Consider the following 24684-nt stretch of genomic DNA (forward strand, 5'->3'; position numbering starts at 1 on the left):
ACTTGAGTTAAACACAGAATTAGCCCATGGCTGTATTGGCCAGCTTTTTTTCCTTCTAATGACCGAAGTCAACGATGACTGTCATTGAATATGAAACAGCTTAGATATCTTTTTCTACGGTTAGTTCCGCATGATGGCGTTTAATTTACTTTCATATTTCTCGTGGTGTATTTTTGTTGGGGGGAGGGGGGCGCAAAGACCGGGAATCTACGGGTACTGTTTATTTACGTGTTTTGTTTAAATCTCATTACAAGAACAACTCCTACAATATTGGTGTAAAAAGCAATTTCTTGTGCTCGGAGGGGGGAATGAAATAATCAATATTGTAATAAAGTTCGGCTCGACAATAGTTAGAGGTGGCATAAATCCTATAGTTGCTTTTGGCAAACTAGTCTGAATTTGATACTTTGCGGTATCAAAATCAAAGCTCTCTGGAAGGAGACAAAATTGACTACAGCAAGAAATGAGACATAAAATGTAATATGCGAAATGTAAAGTGCGAAAAATCTCTCTTCAAAAGAAAACGAAAGTTCATCAATTTTGTTCACTTAGAAATGCTACATGACAACTTTTCCCCACACAGACCTTAGAAATGCTACATGACAACTTTTCCCCACACAGACTTATAGTCCTATTAGACGGGGTGGCTGTGACCAATCTGGCTTGAAATTGGTCATAGCCACCCCGTCTATTAAAATTCATGAGTTTACTTTTCTTGTTTACGTACATACTTATATCAGATGGAAATCTGAGGATTTGCGATTACATCAGGTTGACAACCCCCCACACAAGAGCAATGAATGTAAAAAGTGTGAAAGAGGCTCCCACCTAAAATGTTTTTGTGTCGAGTTTGTGTTTGATTCGTTTCAAAAATGTGTTCCTACATTCTTATCCGATTGTTTGTGTTAACAAAAATGTTTGTTTCGCCTCGGATATTTATAGGGAAGTTTGGATCAGTGTGTACGGTAATGTTTTGTTTGTGTGGGGAAAGCTTATGGCGAGACGCAGCCGGAGTTGATAGAGTGGCCCTTTGACGCTTGCGTTTCGAAACCCGAGTGTGGTTTCTCATCAGTCGCAGTGTAGATTCTTTCCTTAGTTTGTGTTTGTAAAAAATTATTTTAATGCATTTTAGTGGTCTGCTCTTCGAGTAGGGAGGCAAGTATATTAATGTTTAGGTCTCGTTGTGAGTCCGTTTGGTGGTTCAGTTTGTTTGTTCTATGTTTCTTTACTTCAGTAAATTTTGTTTTGAATAGTGTGTCTTTTAGAATTTTGCCGAGGTTTGTGAATTTTTAGGCAATAAGTACCACTGCGGGGTACGGATTTTATGTTTTCTGGATCAAGATACTTACAAGTATCATGATCGATGTGTTTGTTCTCGTACATTTTGTTTAATACTTCGTGTACTTTGTTTACTGTTTGTGTTGACAAAGACAAACCCGACCCTTGTCGAAGGGTTTTTATGGTAATTTGTCTACTGTTTGCAAGCTGGTTTATCGCGATTCTTTGGGCACGCGACATGTTTGTTTCCTTGTTTGAAAGGGTATCTCTAGAAGTGCGAGTTTAGCAGCTTCAGATAGCTTTCAGGTTTTTGTATTTTTTGCTGTTCGTGGAGTCCAATTTGACTTTTCTTTGAATTTGTGTTGTTGCGATTGTTCGTGTCTCATGATGTCTCCGGTGTTTGTCTTAACTGCTAATGAAACTTTTTCCAAGTCAACTATCCAAGCATTTTAAGAGGGGTGATCAAAAAGGCCAGAACAGCCAATTTTGACCAACCGGGTTCAAGAACCCGGGAAAGGTGTTTAAAGTGTGCGATAGATATGTTTACGACATAAACATTACGAACAGTAGGATTAAGATAGGTATGAATAATCCAAACTGCCCAGTTTCTGTGTGGGGAAAAGTTGGAATGACAGTTATGTGATTAATTTCACTCAAGACTATTTATGCCAGCCCTTTTTCTGCTTCCCGTTTCTATCTCTGTATGTCTGTCTCGCTCTGTCTGTGTCTCTCCGTCTCTACATTTTTGTCTGATCAAAAAAACCCTGGACGGATTTTGCTGATTTTTATTCTTGATGATGAATGAGAATATATTAACTTATCGAGGAAAATTCGGGCTAAAATATTTGGGTTTTTTTATTACATAGTGCTAATACATTCAACGCTATCAATCTCCCTCCCCCGAAAAAAGCAATACACATTGGATTTTTACTCGAAGCAAATATAATTGAAAATGTGCATGTAACCGTTGACTACGCTTTTCTATAATTTCACATTTTAGTATAAGGTACTTTGCAATGACATTTTTATTATTTCTCTTTTTGCGGCTTACTTTGATAATACCCAAGAAGTTCTGGATAAGGGGACAGAAAGTCAGAAAGTCGTAGAAGTGTTCTATTAACGACAGATCTGTCACCTATGTCGTGACTTTAGCTGGCGTGCAACGGTTGTAAGGGACAGGTTTGGCCTCCCACTCCGGTATCCCGTAGTCGCAAGTCGCGAACGTCATCGTCACGAAAAAAACCCATCTTCATCGAAGTGTCACTGTTCCGGACTACCCTGTCATTGTCAATACCAGCATCTCGTTTTCAAAACAACGTCATCTTTGCTTGCCAAGGTTTCTTGTCCGAGCAGCTTGATGCTCCCCGAAATCAGAAACCATATTCGAATTAACGACCTGCGCTAGCGGACGATGGGCAACCATTCGAATACTCACAATGAATCATAGATGACTTTTACTTTATATACCTGTATAACAGTAGTAAGAGACATATTTAGCACTTTCATCTAGCTACACGGAAATTTTCACGAACTTTCACAATTAGAGATGTAAAACATAAAGGACTTCACTAGAAACAATTAATATTGCTCAAAAACGGCTTTGAACATACCGTATACTGCATTTCGAAAGAATGCTGGTGTAGCGTCGGTGTCTCATTGCGCAGGCCAGGTACTGGACTGAAAGATCCGTCACTCCCCTCCTGTGTGAGAGGGGAGAGCGTAGAGAACGCCCTCAAGCGACGGATTTTGCTGTCTAGCCTGGTACACGCCAATAAGCAATATAGTGATATTTTGCGATACATAAAAACGTGTAGCGAGATAGTGCGATATAAAATCATGTAGTCTAAGTGCGATTTTGCGCACGTTAATCGAAATACAGCCAAATCCCCTCCCCCTGAAAACAGAGATTGCGTTTACCGTGCGCGTGTTTTAATTATCCACGGCCCCTTACAAACTCACTAACGGAGTTCATCTCATGGGAAAGTGCACTTCGGAATGTAGATGTAAATATGTATTATAAAAAAACTAAAATTTCGATATTTTTGAAGTTTTTTAATTTACAATTGTTTTAGTTTTCTTTTTCCGTGAACTTCTAAATGTTTTAGATATTATACCTCTCCTCCTGCAAATATGGTAGCACGCGCCTCCGACTCGATGCTGAAAAATTTAGACATTTTCACAAACCTTTCTCAAGGAATTTGTAAATTATCCTAATTCAAAGTCAAGTATAAAAATGAAGCAAGTAATTTATAAACAATTTTCTGAAATTTGTCGCCGATATTCGAAAATTCAAAATTGCCAATATCTTAAAGTTAGTTCTAACGGGAAAGGTTGAATTTTCATCTCAAGTTTCACAATCGTATGACGATGAAAACCTCATTCACCCTAAAGGCTTCAGAGCATACCATCAAAGTACTGTAAAAATCTGAGTCTGAACGTCCCTGATGTGCAATCTACCTTTTGAGTTTCTCTACTTTATATGATGAGATCAAACATCAAGGTACCAGCTATCTTACAGATATACCTTCGCAGTTCGTACGTGCCATTCTTTGGAGATTATGCACGACAGGATAATGCAATGCTACATGAAACGTTCCTTCGAAAAAAATTGAAGACTCGCGTGGCTTAACTTCATCAACTTTTTTCCTTTGACTGTGGCCCCGCGACTGGGGAGTCACGTCGAGCTGAATTGTTGGATATATTTTATGATGATAGACGTGTACCTTGTCTCAGATAGCGGCGGCACCCTTAATCGTCCCTTCATATCTCGATGCACGATCAAATCTGTGTCAATATGTTGGCTGTTGGCAGGGGCAACGCCCGTAAACAATCCTTCCGCGTGCCTGTATCTCCGTCGGCAAGATGATAACTAAACCAAGGTACGTTGGTGAGCAAATGCAAAAAGTGTATGCTACTTGTACCGTTCAAAGTAATCATACTTACTTTCCGAGACCGGGAAATTCCATTGTTTCATCGACCAACACGGTCACTTTGCTGGAGTCATGACGGATCTTTCCGTAACCGGCAAGGAACACATCTGGTGGTGGCTTGTTCCGAAACTTTTCAATAGGACAGACACTTATCATAGCTGTCGAATCGCCCATGGTTCACAGTGGACCCTGACAAAGAGTTTGTGTTGAAAAATATGACTTCTGGCTAACCTTTTGATCAGAAACAAAACGACCGCTTAAAAACGGGGCACTTTAGACAACTCTGCACATATGCGGAAACTTGGTATGGAACCCTGCACTGTTTTAATATAAATAAATAGATTTGATTTAAGTGTTATTTAAATTTGTCATCGTCGTGCCACTTGGTATCCATAGAAGCAATCCTGATACATGTAAATACTTTGGCATAGCTTTGATACCAACCAACCAACCGAATAAACAAATAAACAAATAAATATGCGTGAATATAATTCAGCTTCGCAATAATGGAACGAACAGTCTTTTTTGCATGTGCATCGAAGTAAGTTCTCTCTCTCTCTCTCTCTCTCTCTCTCTCTCTCTCTCTCTCTCCTCTCTCTCTCATCTCTCTCCTCTCTCTCTCTCTCTCTCTCTCTCTCTCTCTCTCTCTCTCATATAATGCACCGCACTTCAGATACAACAGATTTCTGCAAAGTGAACTGTATGAAAGATTTCAGACTGTATCCCCGAACTTGTATAAAACAGGAAAGAACATCCAGCTATTCTGGAGAATAGTGGGAAATGGAACAGTCGACTTGACAGCAAGGCACATCTAGGAGAAAGGCGGCGAATGTAAACGAAGTGTTTTTTTAACGTTAAACATGCAGACAGTCGTTCAGAGCGTGGAATGAACTATGAAAGGCCGCAATTACTGAGCGTATCCAACAAAAAAGTAAAAAAAAGAACAGGAAAACTGGTACACTACTAACATAGTTCATTGCGATTTGCTATAGTCTCCTTCATAAACGGATATATATAGATGGACATTGAAGAGCTGTCGAAGTAATATAGTAAGACTAAAACTTGGAGAGGGGCGAGGGTAATAAAGCCATGACTACTAAGGCTCTAACTGGGAGGGAGTGTTTCCGAAGGGTATTAATAGTTTTTAAATCGATAAATCAGATCCTCTCACATGTATCATGCCTTAACTACACTTCCTATGTATACAGTGGAAGTCATGATGTCACACAATCCGACAGGAAGCGTTTGACATCAGTCTTGTGGACGAGTAATGCTCAGTGCGGACATCTGACCGCTACATTCGAATATTTAGACTTTTATAGCAGAGGAATGAAATTTTTCATAGGACGTACGTAACAAGTTTGAAACTAATAAAACACAATTTGACTGGTGAGAAATCTTACAAGGTACTCTATGTGTACGCCAAATCGCTCTCGACTCCACCGATGCCATCGAATAGCAAGTCTTTCCTTTTTATCTCGTTCAATTCAAGCTACATCAGTCTCAGTCCGAATTTGACAGCTCTGAGCCAGCTGAAAACTGAGGTTCTTTGTACCATTGTTGTGCAGTATTGATCAAGCGTACGTGTGCTTCTAAGATTCAAGCCGACTTTGTGCAATAAAAAAAAATGTTTTTGTCGTTTGCTATGGCAATAAACCAAATATTTTTGAAATGCTTGACCAGAAGTCTGGTGACCTGGGAACACAAAAATTCCACCAAATGGAACAGGGCATCATAACATAATTTGAGACATAGTGCATTGAGTACATTCATAACCATATTAATATAATATTTGCATTCTTTGATTGGCTTTGAGGGGAAGAGAAGTCGTCGGCGTCCCTCATTATGTAGGCAGCGATGACGAGTACGCGCACGTACGCATAGGTGAGGTTCACGTCACTGAACGCTTGCTTTCGCACGGAGGAATCCTTACGACATCATAAACTCAAGTCATCGAAAGGGAAAGAAAAAACTTCCAGCATGTGAAAGATATCTATTACATACTAACTTAGTATATTGGTTCACGGGACGATCCAGGGTTGGTAAAATAGTGTGTGCACTTTAAATGGGGAGAAATGGCGCATTGACCACTTCACCAAATTAGTTGTGCATGGAATCAACTGAATACTCTTATAAAAAAGACGTCATTTGATAGGAATTCGAAAGCATGCACAATTCCCATGTATAGAGCTTATCTTTACCTCCCTGTACAAACGAATCGGCTTGAAATTGAAAAGTTGACAGGGTGCATTAATTTAGGATTTTCAATGTAAAGACTGCTGGGTCTTTTGGGACAAAACAGATTCAATGCGCTCAACTCAAGTTGTATGCAGCTTACCCTACTATAGGTATGAAAAATAAATATATCAAAGTCCGCCGTCCACTTTGAATGTACGATTAAGATCGTTCAGAGTGACGGTACAGATGACAGCAAATCCAACGTGATACTTGTTGCCTGGACAACATTGTCATCATCATAATTATCATTGCCATATTTTAAAACTTACAGTAACATAATAAAATGTGAATTACAGTTGGCCTACAGTGGTAATATGGGGCCTGGAAAGTAGCCTATGCGCTTGTCAAGCCTAACCCCATTAACTCGTATGTACATTGCATTACCAAAAGCCACCATGGGCTGCTGTCTATTTAAGAATGATACATTGTGAAGGATGGCACTCATCAGAAATATTCTACCTCTTTTGCAGTATCCCGGAAACAGGGTGTGTGTAAATATCAAACGATAATCCCGCTGGATGCATACTGCACGTTATATGAAAATGTTTATGGGAGATTTTCAAGCATTTAGTTCACATCCGTGTTGTTTTTCCGTGTCTTGACAGTTTTGACATTTTTCGTCAATAGACTGTCGTTGGACAAAAAGCGAGTATGTAGAAACTTGAAGAATTGCCAGTTAAGTTTTAAGCTAGCCGGACGCGCCACGGGGACACATATTCGGACACTCAAATGTCTACAATTCTTTTCTGATCCAGCACTTGTGAACGCTGATTTTAAAGCTCTTGGAGAAAGAAAAACTTTCGCCGCCTTAGTTTTTTGAAAATCGAAAATGTATTTTCCCCACAGAGTTACCACAGAGATGGCAGCCATTTTGATAATTTCAAATATCTGAAAATGTTGTTTATTTTGTTTCGCTTGTTCAAAACTTTGCACGATGACCCCAAATTTTGATTGTTGATTTGGTAAGAGAATGGTTGAAAGTTTCTTTTATGAAAATTTGAGCAAAAGATTCAGTCTTACACTTTCGAGGTGCATACTGCCTTAGGTTGTCGCATATATTCTGCCTGAATTATATTTTCAGTGCTTTTCCCCAAATGCTTACATCACACATATGAAGTCGAAATCTCGGCTGACTCGCAGCGTGTTTGCAAGGTTATATCTGATTGGTCGATTGTCACTATTCACAGCAACTTAGGGAGTTTATTTGTATTATTTCATTATAACGGTACGATTCTGCCAACCAATTGGATAACAGCTTCGAAATCGCTGCGAGTCGGCCCCGAAATCTTGGCTTCATCTACATGAACTGTAGTCGATACTGTCATCCAACAAGGTAGACACCACCATGCCCACATTTTAAAACGTCGTTTGCTTCTCGGAGGTGAAAGACTGAAACTTTTGCTCAAAACTTTCCTCAATGAAATTTTCAATGATCAACAATAAAAATATGGGATCACCGTTCAAAGTTTCAAATTGAAACTGGAGAAACAAGTTATCTAACATTTACAAAGATTTGAAATTCAAAATGGCCGCCATCTCTTACGAGGAGGAAAAAAATTCTAGACGGTGTAAATTTTTTTCAATTAGAGCTTTAAAATGGGGCCCCACCAACAGGTTGTAGATCAGAAAATACCTGATGAAACAAAATTGAGAGTCTGAATATTTGTCCCCGAGCCTAATTCTACCTTGGGTGCATAAATTTGTCATAATTATTAATCAACACACAGGCGAAATGACAAACCAAATTTTGTGAACACGTTGTAGACTATACCGGGAATTTACAGATTCTAGATTGAAACAAATAACACGCAATGACCCACTGAAACTATAGTGGACAGGTGAAAATGGCTGAAAGACCGACTAGGATTGTCGAACTATCCTCGTCTCTTTAATGGTGTCAAAAGCCGATGACACTACACATCCATGCGCTACCTAGGTGTATTACACGAGGTTAATCGTCCACCTTATAAGCTTTCAGCATTGTTTAATACAGTGTATTGACAAATATATGCCAAATTCACCTGGTTTGACACCGCGTTAACACCGCGATACGGGTTGCTACCGTGTGACTGTAGCAACGGTACTCAACATGGTAACTATACGTGCAGATCACATATTCTACGTACAAAGGTCTCATTCTGAACGTTATACCTGAAATCGCTTGATATCTGGACTGGGAGAAAACATTACAAAGATGATTGTGTTATTTCCAAAAAAGTATAACCCGTGCGGTATTAGAGAAATAAGAGTAATTTGAAAGCTGGAATCTTCACATGTGCTGAGATTGGTTTACCCGTATTTTCTCAAGATTTTCCGTATTCAAAGTTATATTGTATTCAGATTCAAAAATACTGTTAAAATAAAAAGTGATCGACTGTTAAGGCCAAAGAAAAACAATTGTTCTATTCCGATAACCCGACCTACCCTATTTTTTGCCTGCCGACCCTAAACACGGAAGTCAAAAAAAAAGGAAGGAAAAAAACGTTACCTGGCATTTGATTTTTGCTTGAGCTAGAATGTCTATTATGTTTTTATTCCTTTTATATGTATGATACTTTTTTCTGGAAATGTTGTGGCCAGTGTTTGATCGCCCTGAACCCCTGAAAAGTGCATATTTAAAGATGAAATATTTTGTAAAAAAAATCCCGGCCGACCTACCTACCCTATTTTTGAAAACCATGTTATCAGAACAGCACTTATTATGTGAGGGCGCATTTCCCAGGAGAACCAATTTCAAAATGGCGGCGCCCACGAACACTGCTACAGCAACACCACAGCCAGCGAAAAGCTCCCCACGAGATGCCCAAGTAATGGCAGCTATACTGAAAGATATGGGAATAACAGATTATGAACCGCGTGTTATCAATCAAATGTTGGAATTCACATACAGTAAGTGAAATTACGGTAGTGATTAACCGAGTGTATAGTCAACGAAGGTGCAATGGTTTTCAGTCTCAGATTGGCTTTGTTTTGAAAGCAAGTGTTTACTTCGAAAAATATGACTAATTTCGCCCTCGTAAGCTTTCAAAATTTGAATAAACTACAATTTCAGCATAGCGGTGCAAAATCTTTACTTTATTTAAGTTCCTTTAATTATGTATGGACTAGCTTAGAAATATACACGGTTGGCATTGATACTAGTTATTCGATTCCTAGTTGCCGTCCGACCTAGCCCTACGAGTATGGCGAGAGTGTCCGGCTTTGGCAACGCCGCCTCCCACCGTAGCCAAAGCCGGACACTCTCGCCATACTCGTGGGGCTACCGTCCGACTTAAATACCCAGGCAAAACCTCGAGCTACTGTACTGCAGCTACGTCTAGCCCTGCGTACGATGCTGTGTTCCCGGCATTGTCCTGGAAGGCAATAAATATAACGCCGGGAACACACAGCATCGTACGCAGGGCTAGGAATACGTTGTAATGTAGAACAAAAACAGAATATGAGAATCTAATTGTATGGAATTTTTGCTTAGCATGACGGGCAATATTCAACAAACTGTATACGTTACCTGATGTTCAGGCAGGTGTAGTTGATTAGAACTTTAGATCTAATGAATTTTTCATTCCATATCTCTTTAGTATTCAGTGCATTGATAAATAGCTTTTTAGGCACTTAAATTATTTTATCTCCTTGTAGGATATGTTACCAATATATTAGATGATGCAAAGGTGTATTCACAACACAGCGGTAAGAAATCAGTGGATGCAGATGATGTGAAGCTTTCGATCCAACATCAGATGGATCGCTCATTCACAACACCGCCCCCTAGAGATGTGAGTAAGACTGAGAAATACACTTGGCTGTCACTTTCCTTCAAAGTTTGAAGTTAGTCTCAGAACTAATGGGGAGTTGTTATCTAAAAGTTGTTGATTGATTCATCATCTTTCTTCAATATGTCTGATAGCGTTACATTTTGCTGTAATCTAAAGTTAGTTTTCTGGTTAAAATGATGTTGCTACACATGATATTCTCATTCATGCAAGGTTACTAACTAGCTGCGACTCTGAGCGACATACTGTATACTAGAGGTTTTCCTTTCTTATGAAATATTATGAGGTTATCCCTCGATATCACCTCTTGGTGGGGTTGTATTGCTGCGAGTGCGGTTGTGGGCCGCATCACACGAGTCGAAGACGAGTGTGATGTGGCCCACAACTGCACGAGCAGCAATACGACCCTACCAAGAGGTGATATCGAGGGATAACCTCTTTATCTATACCTATGCCCACGTTATTGAATGAATAAATCTCGTATATTAAAATATGAGACGTTTCACTGTGGTTTTTCTTGATGGACTACATTTATTTGCGTCATCTTGCTAAGGCGGATTGATATACAAGCGTCTGACGTAATCTATCAGCTGGCTCATTGACAATTATTTTACGGTTGAGCAGAGAAATGCTTGAACTCTGTCATCAAACATGTAGGATATCTAGTGTTTGGCATTATTTTCCAGAACGCATTTACCATGAATACATGATATTTTTGAAGTTGTGCTTTTGAATTTGCCGGTCCTCCGACATGTCTGTTAGCACTTTTGCTTGTCGTCTGCGCGGCTGTGCTTATGCACGAACGGAACAGCTGGTCTGTCATCAATCTGTCAGTGCCCGTACGGTGTAATGCTCTGCTCTTTAATTTGTTCAAATTGGTAGCACTACTAGCAGGTCGACACATGTGTTTTATTTAGTTACCCCGCATTTCCCTATGCTTCAAAACCCTGCCACTTTTGGAGATCAGACATGATATCGTAGTCAAAGTCAAAATCATAGACGGGCACCATGGTTTGTTTTGATTAGGGCGCCACCATGTAAGTAGTCCGGTATGCAAATCAACAGGCCGTATCAGGCTTTGTTATGTAAATCAACAGGTCGTATCACTTTTTCATATGCAAATATTCAATTGAATGAAAGAAAGACGCGCTGATCATTCCTTTCATATGCAAATCAACAAGGCATATCACTTTATTGACATGCAAATCAACATGATAAATCATGTCACTGAACTCAGTACAGACACAATACAGGGCATAGGTATATGATAATAATAATCTGATTAAGGTACAGACTGCTGTTGTGTGGTAAGACTCAATATGAGCACTCAGGAGATTTACTCCCTATGCGAGTGAATATATATATATATATATATATATATATATATATATATATATATATATATATATATATATATATATATATATATATATATATATATATATATATATATATATAATATATATATATATATATATTTTTTTTTTTTTTTTTTTTTTTATCCGAACAGTTATTGATGGAGATTGCCAGACAGAAAAACAGTATACCATTGCCATTGATCAAACCACACAATGGTCCAAGATTACCACCAGATAGATACTGTTTGTCTGCTGTAAATTACAAGTTGAAAAATCTTCACAAAAAGGTAAAACAATTTCCCTTCTTCCCAGTTGCAAATTTCTGTGTGATCGCTGACATCCCAAGTCTTTTAAAGAGGATGCTACCGACAGCTCAAATGGGATTGCAGGTAGTCCAGCTACATGTATTTGTGTAAAAGTGGAAATACTCAGTGTAATAGTAGTTTTCAAGGGTGACCTCTGGTGTTGGATAAAGAAATGACAGAAACCAAGTCTAACAGATGTGAACTTTTTGCACTACCAATGTTTTGTACAGCCGACATCCGCAGAAATTGAAAAAAAAAATTTGTAGGTGCCTGATCAAAGCTTCAGACACTTCAAAATTTACGGGGTAAAAATGTAACTGAATAAGTCCACATTTTCTCTCAGCAACTATTGCAAGATTTTCATGAGTTGAAAGTGTCATCAGGACTGATTTTGAATACAAAAATTAAGTTTTGAAGGGTAACCTTTACTCGAAATTTCCGAATGAAAACCTTAAATCATTTTTGTGCACAAGCAAGGATACAAATCAGGGTTCAACATGCAAATTATTCTATAGTAAAACCTGTCTAAACCGAACCCTACAGGCACTGAGAAAATTGTTCGGTTTGGAGAGGTGTTTGGTTTATAGAGGTCATTTTGACATAGAGTTCTATTGGAAAGGGACTGGGAAAAGGGTTCAGTTTAGACAGGTTTCCAGTTTAGGCAGGGCTAGATTAGGACATGTTTCACTGTTCTACAGTTACAAATTACACTAATATTTTACTAAGAATTTGAAATGTGATATGGCAGCCATGAGGGAAAATGCCAAGAGGATTTGACCGGTTAAGAAGGGCTTGACTACGCATTTCTGCATAGTGAAGCGTCATTATGTATTCATGGTGACCCCTGGCCAGCTGTCAATATCTTTGGGGGCTTTTGTCTTTTGGCCTGCTTTGCATATGCGTCGTTGGACACGACCTGCCAATCACCCAGGTAGTCAATTAAACTATTAATTGACTGTTTACCGACCCAATTAACACTATCCAGCAGTATCAGTCATATTTTAATCGCGTGGCCCGGGTGGGCACAACGTAGGAACGCGTGTATTTCTATGTGTACGTTTCACTTGTGGTGTTGTTTGTACCATCGTGCGTTTGAAGTCCTTGTTTCACCTACAGTATTACCTTCAAGGTGACAGGCTTACTATTAAAGTTCAGTATCATTGCACCGAGTTCTGCCCACGGTGAAAACCACCCCTATCTGTAGCTACAGTAATCAGTCAATATATAATACCCCGCGCCTTATACTTTTTATATAAACCACAGTCCCTCTATCCACGAGGGACTGTGTATAAACTTATAAAATCATAGTCCGAGCCGTAAAATTGTTGACTTTCGATCCGATATACAGGCTGATCGTTGAATCGCACCGGCGCATCCATGTTTACTTGCCCCATAAGCTTACTACTCTGCAAAGGGTGGGTAGATGGAATTCCTAGGCCAAAAATGAACACCGGGGCAAAACTTTTTGTGAATCCATGTGAAAACATAAATCATTTATCAGTTTTGATATATACTCCTAAATTGTAAGTTTGATTGTAAAATCGAGACCACATTCAAGGGCTATGCAGACCGTCCATGTACGCACACACAGTGACAAGAAGGCGGCAAACACCTACTCACCAAGCACATCGAATCGGCGAAAAGAAGCATAAAAAAGCTAGGCTTATCGCCAAAACAAACGCGCCAAGCACTAACAAAAACCAATACCAAGCGGCCCTTTTCAGGGCCACCAAATATTCTAAAAAGAGAACTACCAAAAAAAACCCCATAAAATGACATAGAACACACAAACACTTAAAAGAAATAACGAAATCGTACACATAACAAACAACTGAAACACAACATTGAATACAAAATAAACAATCACCGTAACGTAACAGGAAAAATGGCCATGGAAATAAATCAGCTATTTCCAAAGAAAAGCCAACAGCAACATGAAATTCAACAACAGCCTATCATCGCTCAAACTATGAAACTCCGTAAAATAGTACTAGGCAAAAGCCTTAAAATTAATTCGGACACCAACAAAACCAAACAGAATAAAACCACCTCAAGATTTCAACAAATAAAGTCGTAAAATGTGACAACGCTACATCGTGAGACACAAACAATCGCAACAACACCAATTCAAAGAAAAGTCAAATTGGGCTCCATGAACAACAAAAAACAAAAACTTGAAAGCTATCTGAAGCTGCTAAACTCGCACTTCTAGAGATACCCTTTCAAAAAAGAATCGCGATAAACCAGCTTGCAAACATAGACAAATTTCGGAAAAAACCCTTCGACAAGGGTCTGGGGTGGGTTTTCGTCATTGTCAACACAAACGATTACGTACTCGAATGCGAAAGGCAATTACGCAACACTCAGTATTATACACAACAAGCAAGAACAAACAGTAAACAAAGTAAACGAACTATTAATCAAAATGTACGAGAACAAGCACATCAACCAGGATACTTGTAAGTATCTTGATCAAATAAACATAAAATCCGTACCCGCAGTGGTACTAATTTCCTAAAAATTCATAAACCTCTGCAAAAATCTAAAAGACACACCAGTTAAAACAAAATTTACCGAAGTAAAGAAACTAGAACAAACAACCGAACCACCAAACGGACTCACAACGTGACCAAAAATTAATATACTTGCCTCGCTAATCGAAAAGCAAGATTACTAAAATGCATTAAAATAAATTTTCACAAACACAAACTAAGGAATGAATAAACACTGCGACTGATGAGAAACCACACTCGGGTTTCGAAACGTGAGTGTCAAAGGGCGACTCTATCAACTTTTGTAACAACATAGGTCCGGCTGCGTCTCGCCATGCGAATGCAATCTGAAGCTGCTAACACAAACAAAACATTACCGTACACACTAATCCAAACTTCTCTACAAATATCCAAAGCGAAACAAACATTTTTATTAACACACACAATCGGATAAGAATGTAGGAACACATTTTCGAAACGAATCAAACACAAACTCGACACAAAAACATTTAGGATAGTTAGGTGGGGAGCCTCTTTCATATTTTTTACATCTCGCTATACTGTCTATGATTCTAAAAATAAAGTCATCTGCCACTTTTTCTGTATACGCGGTTTGGCAAAACTCATCTCTTCAATCGAAAGTCGGGTGATTCCATGGTTCTTTGGGGCACTTAAGTGTACGTCGAGCTTAAGGAATGTGGTTACATTCGCGATGTTTTATTCGAAATTATTTATTTCTTCTAGGGCAAATGCATGTAATTCATGCTGTTGGAAATACTGGCCGCTCATAAACAAGACAATAAACTCAATATCTGTGCATCTTTACTTTTATTGTCAAAGTACCACCGACACCCACAAAAACCAAATGGTTCAGTCCAGGTATTTGCAACTCTGCCATCAGACTGGTCAACCGGAAATCAACCATAGGTGTCTTTTGGCACGCGTATACGCCAGTCACCTAGGCGACGGTAATCCGCACCACTTATCACCATCGGGAAGGTACTCCTCCCCCTATACCACTGGCGATCCCGCCCTCAAGGCACTACGTCATTCGACCAAGCATTGTTATTGTAATTTCCTGCATAAAATTAACAGCGAGGTCAACCGGTCAAATTGTCTTGGCATTTCCTGGCATGTATCTTCTTTTAATATTACAGAAAAAATTAAATACTGAATTGTTGATATTCACAAAAAAAACGAGATATTAACAACTCATTTACTTGACAGACATCAAAATAAAGCATGTGAGCAGCAGACTAGCAAGGCATTAGATATTTTTTGAGTCCAAAACTTTGTCCCTGGGGCACATTCTACCTTAACCCTTTCACCCCCAGTTCCCTGTATACAGGTCCAACTTAACCATAGAAAACAATAGATTTGGGACAAACCATGGTGGTGAAAGGGAAGTACTTGTGCTGAAAGTATGTTTATCTTCTTATTTTATTTTCAGCCAACGTTGACCATTCCAAGAATTAATCTAGCACACGGTAAGTCCACTGTTATAAACTCACAGAGGCAAATAGAGTTGTTGATTATCCTTATCACTTGTGCCAAACCAGAAAATCCTCATATTTATCAGATTTGAATTTTTTCAAGTTTGTTGGATCCAGTCCTGGTACTTCAATGATAGGCTTTTGCTGATTAAGGTACCGTAGTATGCACATTGAAAGTGAAAGACGTAAATTTTTGCTCAAACTTGTCTCAAGGAATCTTTCAATCATGCTCTTTCAAAATTAAGAATGACAATCAGGGGTCACTGTGCAAATTTTAGAACTAGAGAAACAAATTACCAAAGTTTTATCAATATTTGAAATTCAAAATGGCCACCATCCGTGTGGTAACTCTATGGAAAAAAATAAAATTTCTGATTTTTGAAAAAACCAAGATCATGAAAATTTTTCTTTCTCCAAGAACTTTAGAATGAGCTCCCACAAGTGGCAGATCAGAAAAGAAATATAAAAGTTTGAGAGTCCGCGTATCTGTTTCTGAGGCGCATTTTGACTTTATCTTTTCTGAATAATGCGTGCAGGTATGGAGAGGTAAATTTGACCCACAGGCTTGCAGGCTATTTATCAATGGCTAGCTGTGTACAAGTCTGCATTTGAGCTGTTCATCCCTTAAGCCCTGTACACAGGTCCACACTTACTTTGAAAACAATAGCATTGGGCTAAACCATTGTGGTGAAAGGGTTGTAGGTAATAAACTACAGCAATCAATCCATTCATCAAAGGCATCTCTACATTACAGTGCCAAAATCGATTTCAATATGTTGTTCTAATGTACTGAACAAGAGCACAAAAAGTAAAAAAGCTCCCAAGTCCTCCTTAAAGATGTTCAAGGAAGGCAACCGGGGTAGTTTACATGATAGACTGTTACTCACATGAGCAGCAGATCATGTGAGAGATTGTTGGTCGGATGATTGCAGGTTGTAGCAATTCTAGTAATTTCTTAAAAAATGTCTAAGAAGTCTGTATAAGCTGTAACTTGTGGCAAGTTTTTCAGTATTCTGTTTGTGTATATCAACTACCGTATCTGACCCTAATCTGATTGTCATGCTGAAATTTTGAGTATTCTTTTTGTCAACACTAGTCTTGTATGTGTGTAGTGATCATTGTTTATTGTTTGTAAATGAATTCTAGTCCGGACTTGAACACAATAACAACAATAACAATGGAGATTATATATTATTATTTTCAACAATAACAATGGAGATTATACTCATATAGGTTGTGTTGATATGAAAATACTTGGTATTAAATTACAGTTTAGGGATTCAATGCAGAAAGTGTAGGGAAACCACAAAACAAAAGTTCTGAAAAAAATAGCCAAAAGATACAGCTTACTATATGGAGCTTTAAATCAAGTACAGGCCATGGTAAGGCATCAAGACAACTGGGAAAGTGTTCAGACAATTCAAACTCAGAAGTGTCAGGAATTGTAAAGACAATTATCCGTGTTATTTTTACCCCTCACAGGCAGTACAACACTGAACAAGCCCATTCACACACTCAGCTTAGCTACAAAACCATCTGCACCGATTTCCGTGACCACACCCACTGGTGTTACTATAGTAAACAAGCCAGCCTCTGCATTGTCTGTTGGAACCACACAGATAGCCACCCAAGTCAGGGGTACACCAGGTATGGTCAAGCTTTGATTGATGCCTTTTCCTCCCCCAGGGGTTAGAGTTCACAACAGTGTAGTGTTGAACTCTGTGGAAACTAAGCTCAATGTCCTTTGAATGTCTTTGAATGTGTAGGTCAATATATCTCCAGTTTTCATTTGATTAATAACATTGATGTATAAATCCTTGTAACTATTGCTGAACACAGATTGCCATTTTGTAATAATAGTGTTAGTCATTTGACCCTCGAATGTCTTGTGTTTTGAGAGATGTCCTGTGCAGAAAACATCTTCAAAAGATTCAACATAGCAAAAGTCGAATATTAATGTTGATCCCTAAATTCTGACGGTTGTCAATACTTAGCCCCTTTGAAGCATAGATTTTCTCTGTGAACACCCAACGTTTAATATATTAAAGGTACAGAATTCAAACAAAATGCATCCATTTAGTCTTAGAAGTGTATTTCCACCTTGAAAGCTGAATCTACTTTGTAATTGCAGCTACTCCAAACACGATGCTGCAACCCACATCGGTGATGACTACACCAGTGTCAAAAGCAACACCAACGGGGACTCCTTTCACAGTCAGAATTATTCCCAATACGACAACCGTGACGTCACCCCAGCCACAGAGTGTAACAACAACAACAACAGGGGTCAAGAGGAAACGGGAAGATGAGGAAGAGAAGTGAGAAAATGGGAGGGAGCTGTTGTCATGGTGATCAGTTGTGAGGACGAAAGGGACGGCTGGACGTGATTTTATCCATCATTCGTAGAGACGAAAGGGAAAATAACTGATACCATAGCAACAGATGTAAATAAAGCTTTCAAGGGAGGAAGAACTTGAATGTGTAGCCAGGTTTCTGAACTGAACGTTCAGGAGTGCTTTGTCGGTCTTTTTAACATAAATAATGCACTGAAATGCCATCAGAGATGTACATGTACTTGTCCAGTATATTTGATAAATGGTAACAAGGAAATGTAGACAGAAATTTGTCATACAAGCTACAGATTATCTCCACTTTGATAAAACCCACCATTTTAGCCCTTGGGACAATGCAGGGGTTTTGGGACAATTTCAAAGCATACTGGTAAGCTCTTTTGACTGTCAACGGGAAATTTTGCCTTTATACAAAATTGACCAATCATACAGGGCAAACAAAAACGGCCTCACAGTGTATAGCAAATAGCTGATAGTTTGCCAATGTAAGAATCTTAGTGAGAGAGTAGCTTTACCATAGAGACATACAGAAGACTTTTAGAATGTCCAAATTTGCTTCTGTCAATATTTATAGATGTTGTCTGTTTAAGTACACTCAACATAGGCCCTGAACTAATGTTACCGCAACCATGCTGGCAAAACATTACTTAGACAGTCAGTTCACCTTTTTTCTCAGTTTTTCTTATTCATAATGAAATAAAGTCGTAATCTGCATTAAGAGTGTGCCTGATTTTGTAAGCCTTTCACCCCTTCCCCCCCCCCCCCCCTCCCCCCATTTCCACATGCAGTGGTCCAACTGATGCTTTGGAAACACTAGTCATACGACAATTGGGAGTTCAAAAGTTTGAGTTCAGTGTAAATCAAAACTCTGACTATGTACATGTACAGGTGTAGCGCCTTATGTTACTTGTTGAAAACAGTGTTTACCATAAATTTTAAATGTCAGTAGTACGCAATTTTGCCTTTCTGCCTGTACCTCCATTTGTCTTGGAGAAATTTTTCATGACTTGGAGGGCCCACGTTACTACACATTTCTCCAGACTTTGGATGTTGACATATTAACCCTTTGAGCACCTAAGTCAATTTTTGTCGCCTCTATAGAATATACCCCGGTCAAATTTTTTTTTAGATTTTTGCCAAAATTTTGATGAATTACTGTAGCCACTGAAATGTGATGTTCAATTGGTTCAAAATTATCAAAGAAATTACAGAAAACTTCATAGAACTTGGTAAAATGTTGCACTAAAATTTTGGTGGGAAAAATTACATTCACTCAAAGGGTTAATGGGAGATTCTCTGAATATTCTATATGACTTCTATGCCACTGTGATGTACCACAAACTAAAGATAGTTCTCAACTCAAGACATTTTAATGATACTCAGAAATTTTGAAAAGCTCTAATGCAAGGTCTGAAGTGTATGAATATTCTGCATTCGTAATAAGTCATGATCCTAAGATTTGCATACTTGATAATACTTTGCATAAATGGAGACCGATTTAATGTGCTTCAAGCATGAGATGTGTCTATGATATTTTGCACATGCTAGCAATAGCATGTGCATATTGTACTGTTATGATGGGGACAGACTAGATTGAAAGATCCGTCGCATGAGGGCGCTTTCTATGCCCTACACTAAGACTGGGACTGTAGAGATTACCCTCTTGAGTGACAGTCCTTCCAGTCTAGGGACAGACATGCTAGCTTACTTTAACCCTTTTACCAGTAGACTTTGGTACATCGCCCATTGTGTAAAAGGGTAGATGGACCTAAATACAGAGAACTAGGGTGAAAGCATAACATCCCCAGCCTAGCCCTGTTCCAAAGAAACTCACCTTGGAAGTGTTTGTACAAATAAAGTTGAATCAAGCAGTCTACAAATATAATTACAAAAAAGCCCATCTTTTTATTGTTACTTTTAAAACGATCTAAGACATGCTAGAAGTTAATTAAACAGTTAAAGTAAAGAGTTTAGATTTTCTATCAATGCATTTTATTTCTTTCCCTCTACCATGATTATATGGTAGCCAAATTTCGTTTTCACCGGTGGATCTGTATAGTTTGGATTTGCCAGTGTGCTGACTGGAAGAGCAAATGCCGCATCTTGAAATGGTCCTACCATTGAACCCCTTGTCATCCATCCAAGATCACCCTGGAAAAAACGGAGAAAAAACTTCAATAATAATATAATATATTGGGTTCTTATATAGCGCACATATCCACAAGTACATGTGATCAAGGCGCTTTACAATTATTATATGTACATGTACATGTATGAATTTTAACTGTGATAGTGTAACTTGAGTGTTTCCTACAGCCCCCTCACACTTTCACAACAAATTCAAAATTAAGTTTAAGTCTGAATATTAATACACTTCTCAACAATAACAATGCACCTAATTGACACATAGGCTGTGATGATAAGCAAAAGAATGGGCACTTAATGTGCTGTCTGGAGAAGACCAACTATTATTAGAATAAATGACAGAAATGTTGAGAAAAATTTGGTAAGAGTTGCTGTTACCCTGGCCTGAAATATGCCTAATTTTCTGTAGCAAGTTTTAGGGGAATGTGGAACTTCACTTTGTCAGGGCTTGACAATTCCTATCACCTGACGCCCGGGACAAATGAAATTTACGTTCGGGCAAGTCAAAAATAAAATCTGGTCGCCCGCCCGGACATGTTGTTTATACAAATTCTGGCGCAATCAACGCAAACCTAAGTTGCGGTTTGTGCACGTGTCGCCCGATTTGCGTTGTCGTTCACACAAAATTAATGTCAATCACTGACTTATTTTAGATAAATTGTGACATTCTTCTGAGATTCACTTGCAGATTCACACCATTACGGGAAAGCTCCATTAACTTCGGATACCCTACTTCCCCTAGAGGATCGATTTCACAGATCTGCCTTTCCTACAATGGCACTACAATGGCACCAGCTGGCTTAGATACACATAACAATTGAACATTCACACCTTGGGGGATTAAAAGTCTTCTGTTTGTCACCCGAGTTGGTCAGGCAAGGACTCGGGTTTCAGGTACCATGCAAGTTAATGCAGTCTTCCCCTCCAATGTTGCAATTTTTCGTTGATCGACATGAAATTGTTTCATCGTCCAATTAAATAAGTCGCTTAAAATTTGGCGTAAACAGCATTTCTTTGTTGTATGCTAACTGCTCCGCCCAAACAAATTAGGTAAAAAATTGCAAATCCCAATCATATTGCTTATCGGCGATCGACCGTGCAGTACTTCAAAATCATTTATGCGGCCTCACGAGGTAGACGTACATTGTTGGCAGATAGTTTGTGGAGTGATCACTGTAAATATGAGTATTTTACGGTAATATTTCCACCAACGCAAACAAGGCATTGTGCATTTTCGCGAGCCAGAGTGTAATTTCCGCTCCGCAGACCTACGCAAAAATCAAGCAAAGCTGTTGCCGTAAAGAGGTGTATGGTTTATGACGATGGGCATTGTGTAACTCTGAGAAACGACGTTGTGATGATTTACGACGGCGCCACGAGGGCCAGCTTGAGTGGAATCGTCTGAGAATAGACGACTCGATGAGATGATTAGAAATAGAAAGATGTTTTTGACAAAAGATCTAAAGATAAGCATTATGATGAGGAAAAATGCCGTAGACGTTATCTCCCGAAAAGGAAAGCACAGTCGCCTTGGTTGAAATATGATGGTTCCAAAATGTTCTGTACGTCGTGTCTCAAATCCCCACCATTGCCAAACCAAGCGAAATGCTTTTCTTGACGGATGCGACATGTTTTGTGTTGAATTGATAAGGTCTCATGAGTTTAGTCAACCGCATTTGGACTGTTTGGCGCATCACAGATGAGATCGTGACGGGGACAATGATTGTGGAAATTTTATGGGTCCCGCTGAGCCCGATACGGTTTTCACTTGCCAACACCCTCATTGCATGCACTTGCAATGTATAAACCGAATGACAATGACCAGCGATGGAAACTGACCAATCTTTTTACGACGGCATTTATGCTTGCCAAACACGGGAAGCCGATGTATGATATGTACCTTCAATGTTAGCCCTGTGTACAGGTCTGTGTGTTCCCGGCGTTATACGGCCTCTTGTGGTGGAGGCCATATAACGCCTGGAACACACAGACCGTACGCAGGGCAACTTCAATGTGAACCTTTGAGGAAAACGGCGTCAACATCGGCGAAAATTACCAAAATGAGAAAGCCCTGAAAGCCGCTACGGAATTTCGTCACAAGTATTTTGGTCCTGAATATTACAAATGGAGGACAAGTAAAATTTTGTGAGGACAAGTGAAATTGAAAATCCACTTGTCCGACGGACAAGTGAACTGGAAAAAAATTGTCAAGTCCTGTTTGTACACCCCTTTTCTCCAGTAAACAGGTCCACCCTTGCCACTGAAAACCATGGGGTTGGGCCAAACCACAGTGGCGAAAGGGTTAAAAGTGGAGTGATTCAATAATGATTAATACCCCTTGTCTTGCTTTGTCTTCACTGTACTGTGATGCTACTTCATTGAACCTCTGTCCTGATTTGATTTTCTCCATGGCTTCCATCGCTTTTGAGTGTTTTTCACACAAGATGTGCCTCACCTGGGGGGGGAGGAGAGAGAGAGAGAGAGAGAGAGAGAGAGAGAGATTCAATCATGTCAGCTGGCACATAAGGCAGTGTAACTTTTGTTTATATTGCATGTCAAAAAATGTATCACACGTTAATTGCTTACATTTATTCATGGAGGGAGAAAAGGGAAATGAAATCATTGTGAAGATTTCAAAAGTTTTGACTCTGAGAGCAAGGGAGCATTTTTCATGGGGGATGGAAATAGACACATCAAAAAGACTAAAACTACAACACTGTCCCCACCTTGGCATGCATTCATAACTTTGAAGAACTCTGTTAAGCTATTCAAAGATTACAAGCTAAAGTTAGGGTATATACACTCAAACAAAGTCACTCACTCAAACAAAGTCACTTAGAAGCCATGAAAATTTTTTTAATTTTTCTTTATCATTCCAGCCATATCTACAGTTCCAGATATTAATTAAAACATTCCACATATCTAAACACAAGTTACATTCAAAGAAATAATTTTTGAGTACAATGAGCTCCATAAGTTTGTTCTATTGGCAGACTTTGGGACAAAAAGACTGATACACTTTTAGACTGACAGAGCGACATTAGCAAGTGCCTTTGGCACACTGGGGCCAAAAGTGATTAATGTTACCATGGGTATGAGCAAGTGACTACCTGTATGGCATGCTCACTGTGTTTGCGTGTATGTAACACTTCAGATCTTTAAAATCCATTTGTTCTCTTATTCGCAGACTGAAAGATCAAGTCTTGTATGGATCTCCACAAACTCCAACCCAAACCATGACAGAAGGCATGCATGTGTAATATCCAATCTCTTACAAAATATTGTTAGAACCAATCATATTGTATGTTTGGTTGAGTTTATTGACAGTATATTGGGGTAAGAAGACTGCCCCCATAGCTCCTGATTATGAAGTGAATGATAACACTCCTTGTTATTGATCTGTAAGCTGGCTTGATACTTGCCTGGGATACTTGTAACTATTTAATTTAAATTAGGCTTGACCTTCTCTTTGTGTGTTTGAGATGACTGCTGTGTCAGTTGTGGGCGGTACTAAACCTACATGTACACTGTGCTCAGTTGTAGTTGGGGGTTGGTGTCTGCGGAAACCCAAACATGAGTGAATCTTCCAGCATATTTGTTTTGGTACCCAAAACTACTGCAGTTTTGAGTTTGGAAATGAGGTCTAATCCTGGAAGACTATCAAAAAAGAAAAGAAAACCACAAACAGTACCTTTACAGCTGTGCCTCCCTTAGCCTGCTTTCCTTTGCCTTTAGAGTCATCACCCTCTGCAGCACCACCTACGGTAAGATTTTGAGAATTTCAAATATTGTATACTATAGGCAAGTTGTTTAAATCAAAGACAGTAGATTGGGGAAGCCCCCCCCCCCCCCCAGTCTATGCTATCGGAACAAATACAAGTAAACCGTTCATAATGACTTTAAACTCCTAATCGAAGTTTCTTCTGAAGTTTCTACGTTCTCGAATTAAAGAATAAATAAATAAATAAATAAAATAAATATTTTTTTCTCTCCACCTCTTCATCGAAAGCATGTAAAAGAAATATTTTTTATGAAGTACCAGTCTGTCAGTCTATTACTACTATCTATATTAAAGTCCAATGGAATGAATGGTCTGTCTGTAAAATATGGTCTGTCGGACACAAACGCGTATTTCGGTCCAACCCAGTACAAATGTCACAATCTTACCTTTAGCGCCGCCTTTGCCTTTTCCACCGCCGCCACCTTTATTTTTCGGCATATTACTTTCACTTGACACAGAGACAACGACGTTCAGTTGGCGACATGCGACAAGCCTTGTTGCTTGGGAAGGTTATTCAGAGGAGTTGTGTGGCATCAAACACAT

The 24684-nt window shown here is 39.0% G+C and overlaps 3 protein-coding genes across 4 annotated transcripts in view; 1 reads left to right on the top strand and 2 right to left on the bottom strand.

Annotated features, from left to right (window-relative positions):
• LOC139118882 (uncharacterized) overlaps positions 1-4543 on the bottom strand; it is a 33860-nt gene extending 29317 nt beyond the window's left edge. Inside the window, exon 1 of one of the 2 annotated variants that reach the window (XM_070682434.1) lies at positions 4222-4543. In XM_070682434.1, the coding sequence (XP_070538535.1) occupies positions 4222-4382 (161 nt within the window). In that variant the 5' untranslated portion in view covers positions 4383-4543. The remainder of the gene's footprint in view (positions 1-4221) is intronic. The other variant, XM_070682436.1, reaches the window with a different exon arrangement.
• Positions 4544-9154: 4611 nt separating this feature from the next.
• Positions 9155-18933, top strand: LOC139118883 (transcription initiation factor TFIID subunit 9B-like). Its single transcript, XM_070682437.1, has 6 exons — positions 9155-9335; positions 10083-10219; positions 11727-11861; positions 15822-15858; positions 17347-17511; positions 17996-18933. The coding sequence occupies exons 1-6, from the start codon at positions 9185-9187 to the stop codon at positions 18184-18186; spliced, it is 816 nt and encodes a 271-aa protein (XP_070538538.1). The 5' UTR covers positions 9155-9184; the 3' UTR covers positions 18187-18933.
• A 1167-nt stretch (positions 18934-20100) lies between these two features.
• LOC139118891 (peptidyl-prolyl cis-trans isomerase NIMA-interacting 4-like) lies at positions 20101-24682 on the bottom strand. The gene is made up of 4 exons (XM_070682449.1): positions 24528-24682; positions 24052-24119; positions 22696-22815; positions 20101-20366 (listed from the first exon to the last, which is right to left on the bottom strand). The coding sequence occupies exons 1-4, from the start codon at positions 24577-24579 to the stop codon at positions 20208-20210; spliced, it is 399 nt and encodes a 132-aa protein (XP_070538550.1). The 5' UTR covers positions 24580-24682; the 3' UTR covers positions 20101-20207.
• Between the last annotated feature and the right edge of the window lie 2 nt (positions 24683-24684).

This window comes from Ptychodera flava, chromosome 19, assembly GCF_041260155.1.
Source record: "Ptychodera flava strain L36383 chromosome 19, AS_Pfla_20210202, whole genome shotgun sequence".
NCBI lineage: Eukaryota > Metazoa > Hemichordata > Enteropneusta > Ptychoderidae > Ptychodera > Ptychodera flava.